At 40.1% G+C, this 8,269-nt stretch overlaps 1 protein-coding gene across 15 annotated transcripts in view; it reads right to left on the bottom strand.

Annotated features, from left to right (window-relative positions):
• Window positions 1-8,269, bottom strand: part of LOC121865004 (hemicentin-2-like) — a 30,594-nt gene continuing 22,325 nt past the window's right edge. For 14 of the 15 annotated variants that reach the window (XM_042364284.1, XM_042364289.1, XM_042364290.1 and 11 more), the window contains 6 exons: window positions 7,893-8,054; window positions 6,142-6,198; window positions 3,982-4,101; window positions 1,818-1,979; window positions 830-914; window positions 1-677 (listed from right to left, as the gene is read on the bottom strand). In XM_042364284.1, the coding sequence (XP_042220218.1) occupies window positions 671-677; window positions 830-914; window positions 1,818-1,979; window positions 3,982-4,101; window positions 6,142-6,198; window positions 7,893-8,054 (593 nt within the window). In that variant the 3' untranslated portion in view covers window positions 1-670. The remainder of the gene's footprint in view (window positions 678-829; window positions 915-1,817; window positions 1,980-3,981; window positions 4,102-6,141; window positions 6,199-7,892; window positions 8,055-8,269) is intronic. The other variant, XM_042364291.1, reaches the window with a different exon arrangement.

The following is an 8,269-nucleotide window of genomic DNA, read 5'->3' as shown; positions in this document are numbered from 1 at the left end:
TTATTTTTTCTTACATTTATTTTATTTTTTAAACAAGGGGAACTAGAAACGAGTTACATAAATCTTAAACTTATTTTGATGTTATTGATATTATAGTGATATAAAAACTGACCTAACTGTTGTTCCTTTAATATTTTACGCATGAGTTAAGAACAGGTTTATAAAATCGTGTGAGAGTGACCCGTGGACTTCCTGACCCGTCCTCGAGGTCATACTAGAAATTTAATGGACTTTGTGACTTACGACTTGATGACAATATTTCCAGAGTTTAGAAGTGTACGCATAGCACCCCCCTCCCCTCCCTCCTCTCAACAGTTCTTCAAGTCAGTTTCATGTTAAAATCCACCACTTCCTATTCTGTCACATTCCCAGTGTCTAGTAATCCGAACAACAAAGATTGACAAGTATTCCCTTAAAACTAGATTAGCTTAACTTTATAAGAGCATCAATAACTTCACACAGTCCTGCTAACAGAGATCTCCCCTTAGTTTCTTGTAGTAGACGTTTCGTTTTCCTCATGATCAGTAATCTTTCGACGCCTGTAACCGTGTATCACCAATCACACAAACTTTGGTCACTTGGGAAATTTATCTCCATTTAAGAGATTACGACCAACGCTTGAACAGCTCCTCTATCTCCAAACGTCTCGGACTCCTCCTATACTGCACCATCAGTTGCTGTAAGAACGACAACGTTGGTAATTAATCAATATACAGGTGTTACAGTACTGAAATAATGCTCAGATATGTGGCAGAGGATATGGTGGGCGTGAGTGACAGTCCGATATCAACTCTTTTTGTCCTGACAGAGGTTGTAGGGCGTCACTCACAGTGTGTCAGGGGTAGGATGCTCGTCTCCTTGGCGCTGAACTTCCCCTCCCACAGCCCCTATACTCGCTGGTGCTGACAACACGTCTGTAACAAAAACAACATTGTGATTGTTGTTCCCAGTTACACCGAAAACCATCAGGATCTATTGTATGTTCTTCAGTGATAAACATTATTATCATCCGTAAAATAAAGTTAATGAAGAGTAGGTCATTCACTTCAATAAGCCGCACGTGAAAAAAAAAAAAGAATCCCTCTTGTGTGATAAACTTCGAGTAGTCAAGTAAAGAAAGGCAGATGTTGGACTGGCTAATCTCAGTCAAAAATACAGTATGGACTAAGATACATGTGTGGTCAAACGTAGATACATCAACACTAGATCTACCAAAAATGTTTATCGTGGCAACAAAGACCTTTAGATAATCCTTAATCATCATCATCAGCTGCAAAAACAATAATATAACACACTCCTCACGCTGCCGTCTCTAATGTGGGAGGTTCATTACTATGGTTCTGTTTTAGAGTGTGTCTAGTAAACACTCTCACTCCCTCGCCATGGAGACTAGCACTGTGGTTGCTTGGCGGCCTCTTCCTTAGTTCTGCAAGCGAGAGGACTTGGGTTCAATCCCTTGGCAAGGCAGGACTCTAGGCCCGTTTTCCTCTGTGCCATTTGCATCAATTTAATCATCAGTAACTGAGCACCTGCAGGTAAATCGAACACTGGCGTACTGTGGTCTTGGGCAATAGTTAGCCAGTGCTGTTGGTGAGTTATCCAGCCTTCCTGGACTACTTCTTGAAGCTGGATTGCTCCGTTCGTGAACTCAGGATGTGGCGTTTTGTAACCGGCAGCTTCTATACACTTTACGTAAATACTTACCTAAGTGGAGTTAAGGTCGGCCATCCTTCCCTATGTGTGATCCAACCATTATTTGTCCTAACCCAACCTAATGTAGAGTATCTTAACGTGTAGAGTATCCTGTGTTCACTGACCGTAGAGGTTAATGCTGTGTTGGTCCTGGCCCCAGCTGTTGGAGGCCCAGCAGGTGTAGTTGCCTAGGTGATGGACCGTAACGTTACTGATGGTGAGGAAGGTGTCCACTTGGTTGTCCAGCGGAGTCCACGCCGTCACTTCACACTGGGACGCCACATCTTCTGTGAGAACAACACGAGTCAGCCAATAGAGGACCACCACCAACCACCTTCTCCACCACACACCACAAACAATACTATTCATCCCCTGCTGTAGTTCACGGGATTTAATTCATTCGGGCTTTTAATTTTTCATAAGCATCATCTCATCATCTCACTTACTGACATGGATTTCTAAGACCTGAACCTCTCCACTACTTACTGTGACTCTGGGAGATTCACAGATTTATTGAGGTTCTCCGAGAGTCTGTACGTACACCTCAGAGTGACGGACGAAGATTCTCAAACCTTCATGTTTTTTTAGATCTAACTAACTAACTCACTTGCGCTACAACATAAACTTACTCTTTCAAATAACAGCATAATCTGGCGGTGATCTCTTATCATATTTAAAGGGAAAATGTTATCGTATGAAGGTTTAAGAATCTAGATGTGACTACAGTAGTTGTGTGAGGCAAAACTATCTTGAGTCAGATGATGTACTGACTCGACCCAGAGGAATATTAAGATGATCATCATTGTCATCATCATGATTAGGCCCTATTATTATTATTATTATTATTTTTATTTTTTTTTTTTTATTATTGTTATTGGTATTGGCATTATTGTTATTATTAATATTAATATTATTATTATTATTATTATTATTATTATTATGATGGTTATTAATGTTATTATTATTATTATTATTATTTTTATTATTTTTATTATTATTATTATTATTTTTATGATTTTCATTATATTATTATTATTATTATTATTATGGTTATTAATATTGTTATTATTATTATTATTATTATTATTATTATTTATTATTATTTTCATTATTATTATTATTATTATTATATTATTATTATTATTATTATTATTATTATTATTATTATTATTATTTTCATTATTATTATTATTAATATTATTATGGTTATTAATATTATTAATATTATTATTATTATTATTATTTTTATTATTATTATTATTGTTATTATTATTATGGTTAATATTATTATTATTACTGTATTATTATTATTATTATTATTATTATTATTATTATTATTATTATTATTATTTCTATTATTACTGTATTATTATTATTATGGTGATTATTATTTTCATTATTATTATTATTTTCATTGTTATTACTACTTTCATTATCAGTTATTATTTTCATTATTATTATTATTTTTCATTATTATTATTTTTCATTATTATTATTATTTTTCATTATTATTATTTTTCATTATTATTATTATTTTTATTTTTTTATTTATTTTTTTCTACGGGCATTAGCTCACCCGGGCACAGGTCATTTTTAATGACCCACATCAAGGCCTGAGGGGCGAAAATATAATATAATAAAATAATAATTATAATAATATAATAATAGTAATAAAATTAAGAAAAATATATTACATAAATAATTATAATAAAAGAAAATAATAATAATAATAATAATATTTAAAAATAAATGACAATTTTAAAATAAAATAATAAAATTGTTTAAAAATTATGAATAATGATAATAATAATAATACCCCCTGTAATAATAAAGAGCCATAAATAAATACAAAAACAACAAATATAAATATCAATAGTGAAAAATGATATATGTACAGTATGTTGTGTTGTCAAAGTAAGAGTAACAATTGAGACCCTGCAATTGTGTGTAAATGGGGCAGAAATTTCAGATCAGCAACCTGGGAATTGGTCACAAATTTTTGTGATGCCATATGGCAGCAGGGTCTACCATTAGACAATACATTATGCTTCCAATATCTTCCCAGGCTGTAGTACCTCCCTGTTTGGTAGCTGCCTACTGCCTACAGATTATTATTACTATTGTCATTATTGTTGTTATTATTATTATTGTTGTCTTTTTGTTTTGTCACCACCTTGTATGTCATCCGTGTATGCCAACATTTTTCACAACACCGTAAGATACAGCATTTATTCCTACTAACTTGTTTTAGTGCGACATCGTGGTTGAGGAAGGAGGAGTGACACTCACCATGGTTGAGTGACCAACTGACGGAGGGTCGAGGGTGTCCCGCGGCGGTACACTCAAGGACAACCGCCGTGCCCAGGTAAGTGCCAACAGCCTCATAAACAGCATCTACTCTCGGGGCACCTGAGTGTCGGATTGACAGTGTGAGAAACATATTCAGACTGTGAGTGACAGTCATAATACACTTAATATAACATACTACTCCTATTGCTGTAATCTCTGTATGTATATTATGTATGCTGTATGTAGGCTATATTATGTATGTGCTCCATTTATATACATTATTTATTCAGCATAGCTAGCAGCGTGTGGCAATGTATTTACCATGTCCCACACGCTTAATTAATGTGCCTGGCGACATATGGAAGCTGCTAATGTATCACTTGCCACATGTCGCCTGAAAGGCCAGTTGACCCCCAGACAGAGTAGGGAGAGCCGTTTCGCTTAATAATAATAATAATAATAATTAACGGTTTATTCAAAAAGTTCTGCAGCCCGAAGGCTGAAAATATACAATGGACATAAATGACTTATTACATACATTGGTGGTTTAACAAAAGCCTTCATTAGAGAAAGGTAAAGGAACATACAGTGAACATACAGATTAATGTAGGTGTTGAACAGCAAACTCGTAGTGTAGTAACTCCCTCCCAGATGGTGTTAGGAGGAACTCACGTGGTGTCCACTCAGATGGTGTTATGAGGGGCTCACGTGGTGTAGGCGATGTAGTAAGGGGCGTGGTGTAGTAATTGATGTGTTATGAGGGACCTCACGTGGTGTAGTAATTCCCTCACAGATGGTGTTATGAGGGGGCACGTGGTGTAGTAATCACAGATGGTGTTATGAGGGACCTCACGTGGTGTAGTAATTACCTCACAGATGGTGTTATGAGGGACCTCACGTGGTGTAGTAATTACCTCACAGATGGTGTTATGAGGGGCCTCACGTGGTGTAGTAACTCCCTCACAGATGGTGTTATGAGGGGCATCACGTGGTGTAGTAATTCCCTCACAGATGGTGTTATGAGGGGCCTGACGTGGTGTAGTAATTCCCTCACAGATGATGTTATGAGGGACCTCACGTGGTATAGTAATTCCCTCACAGATGGTGTGATGAGGGACTTGACGTGGTGTAGTAATTCCCTCACATATGGTGTTATGAGGGACATGTGGTGTAGTAATTCCCTCACAGATGGTGTTATATGAGTGAGGTTTGTTCCCAGGCCTTCCTATCGTAGACGGATTAACACATCGGTGGTTGTTGTTGGGTCTCGCTGGCCGTTATCACTGGGTACCTGGGATCTCACTGTGTGAAGGTTATCTTGGGTACGACTGTTACTGTTGAGTTGTTCTCACTGACTTAAGCACTGTTCACCACTGTTCACCTCTGTTTAACATTGGTTCCGTTCCTTTCCTAAATGAAATTATAACTTCTGGCGAGAACTTGTTGATATTCCGGTGGGGAGGAGGGTTCAGGGGAGGGGGTTGGTATGGGCCAACTTAACAGTTGACCTGGCTGCTCCGAGAGGAGCGCCAGGTACGTCTTGACCCTTCGGTGGTCAAGGATGTGTATCTCTGTCTGTCCAGTAAATAGAACCTACGAAAACTCTACAGGTGTTTGTGTTCGCTCCTGTAGATAGAACTTGGTACCCAGAACATATACAATCTCTACTTACATTTCACTCATGCTTCTTGTCTACTGTATTCACTCATTACAGTTAAGGGTTTAGTTATGTAAAACACGTTAACACCTAACACACACACACGCATACACCTCTAACTACTCTAGTATCTACCTCAGTATTAACACACGTGCATCTGTTATTACTGTAGGCAAGTTTAGGTTTAGGCGCGAGATAGGTAAACTTTGGCTGTGAAATACAGTAGTGGATGAGTGGAACAAGATACTGAACATCATCATTAACTCGAACACGCTGGATAGCTTCAAATATAAGTTGGTCGGATATATGAGCGATAGGGGTTGGGTGTAAATGGGACTGCCCAGTATGGCCCAATAGGCCCGCTGCAGTTTCCTCCATTCTTATATTCTTAATTTCTATCTGTATTAAACTCCTATATCTGTCCTTACAGTAATCTCTACCTGTATTTTACTCCTTCCACTCATCACCTGTACTCCGTCAGCACTGCACTCCCTGACACTCACCTGTGCTGACACTCCTGCTATCATGCTCTTTCACCTCCGGTACACGACTTGGGAGCTCTGAAATACAGTTAAGTTACATATTAGTGAGTTAGTCATCCCTAGGTGCATGTACCCTGACTGTGTGTGTGTAGTAATGATTATAGTTACCGGTTTATTGAACAAGTTACAGCAGCCCGAAGGCTAAAAATATACACTGGGTAGAAATAAGTTATTACATACACTGACACGAGGAAGTGAGGCATTTAGCTAAAGTTTTCAATAAAGAAAAGAAAGGGACATAAAGTTAACATACAAATTATAGTTTACACTGACTGGCAGGTGCTGGCTTCTTGCCCTACTGTGTGAGGTCACGTAGGCCACGTGCACTAAAAATGTTGAACAGCAATCACGTGCTGCATTAACTCGTTCACAGGTGTTGTCATGAGAGACCTCACGTGCTACAGTAACTCGTTCACAGGTGTTGTCATGAGAGACCTCACGTGCTGCAGTAACTCCTTCACAGGTGTTGTCATGTTGTCATGAGAGACCTCATGTGCTGCAGTAACTCGTTCACAGGTTTTGTCATGAGAGACCTCATGTGCTGCAGTAGCTCGTTCACAGGTGTTGTCATGAGAGACCTCACGTGCTGCAGTAGCTCGTTCACAGGTGTTGTCATGAGAGACCTCACGTGCTGCAGTAGCTCGTTCACAGGTGTTGTCATGAGAGACCTCACGTGCTGCAGTAACTCGTTCACAGGTGTTGTCATGAGACCTCACGTGCTGCAGTAACTCGTTCACAGGTGTTGTCATGAGACCTCACGTGCTGCAGTCTCGTTCACAGGTGTTGTCAGTAGCTCGTTCATGATGACCTCACGTGCTGCAGTAGCTCGTTCACAGGTGTTGTCATGAGAGGCCTCGTGCTGCAGTAGCTCGTTCCTGGGTGTTGTCATGAGAGAGCCTCACGTGCTGCAGTAGCTCGTTCACAGGTGTTGTCATGAGAGACCTCACGTGCTGCAGTAACTCGTTCACAGGTGTTGTCATGAGACCTCACTTGCTGCAGTAACTCGTTCACAGGTGTTGTCATGAGACCTCACGTGCTGCAGTAACTCGTTCACAGGTGTTGTCATGAGACCTCACGTGCTGCAGTAACTCCTTCACAGGTTTTGTCATGAGACCTCACGTGCTGCAGTAACTCGTTCACAGGTGTTGTCATGAGACCTCACTTGCTGCAGTAACTCGTTCACAGGTGTTGTCATGAGACCTCACGTGCTGCAGTAACTCGTTCACAGGTGTTGTCATGGGAACACCACCCGGTGTCATGGGGACACGGTGTGGTGTGGTGTCACAGTACCTCACTCACTGCCATGTGGTGGTGTAGTACCTTACAGTTAGGTGTCCCAGCGTGGACTGATTAGCGTCCACCAGGAGTTGTTGGTTCCCATGAGCGGTTACCTATGGGTATCCTGGGACCTTACTGATGGGTTTGAGGGTTGTCGTGGCCACGGCCCTCAGTTGTTTCTGTTTAACGTTGATTTCACTGCTTTAAACATTGTCACTTTTGTTGGGATTTTGGTGGTATCCCGGTGGGGAGGAAAGGTTGAGGGGAGGAAATTGGGATGGGGACCAACACTCTGGCTCTGGCAGCTGCCGAAGCACTGCATAGAAATCCTGCGACTCTGGTGGTCAGAACACAAGTTTGTGTGTGTGTGTGTGTGTGTGTCAGTCAGTAGCAACAGCCTTGGATTGGGTGGCAGAGGAAAGGAGGGAACTCACCAAACACGGTGACGCGGGCCTGAGAGGAGGCGAGATAGTTGTCTGCCGTACACAGGTAGGTGGTGAAGGCTTCAGGGGTGAGGAGGGGCAGCCACATCATGGTGTGGTCTTCGTGCCAGCGTACCCACGGCCTCTCCTCTGGGCTCTGATACATCACACTTCCTGTCCACATCATCACAGCAGCACTTCATGAACTTCATTCTCCCATAAATGTTGAAGTATAATAGATATAAAGTGTACAGAGCTCTTATATTAACTTGCTTTAACAACTAAGGTCTTGAAGCATAGACAAGGAGTGTAGGTTGTACATTAAAAAACATTTAGTAAGTAGAAAAAGTGGATTAGCTGAAGCGTATCCCCAATCTTACATCAATTAA

This window comes from Homarus americanus, unplaced genomic scaffold, assembly GCF_018991925.1.
Source record: "Homarus americanus isolate GMGI-L3 unplaced genomic scaffold, GMGI_Hamer_2.0 scaffold2539, whole genome shotgun sequence".
Classification (NCBI taxonomy): domain Eukaryota; kingdom Metazoa; phylum Arthropoda; class Malacostraca; order Decapoda; family Nephropidae; genus Homarus; species Homarus americanus.
Note: the sequence above shows the minus strand (reverse complement) of the source record. Positions and strands in the feature narration are given on the sequence as shown.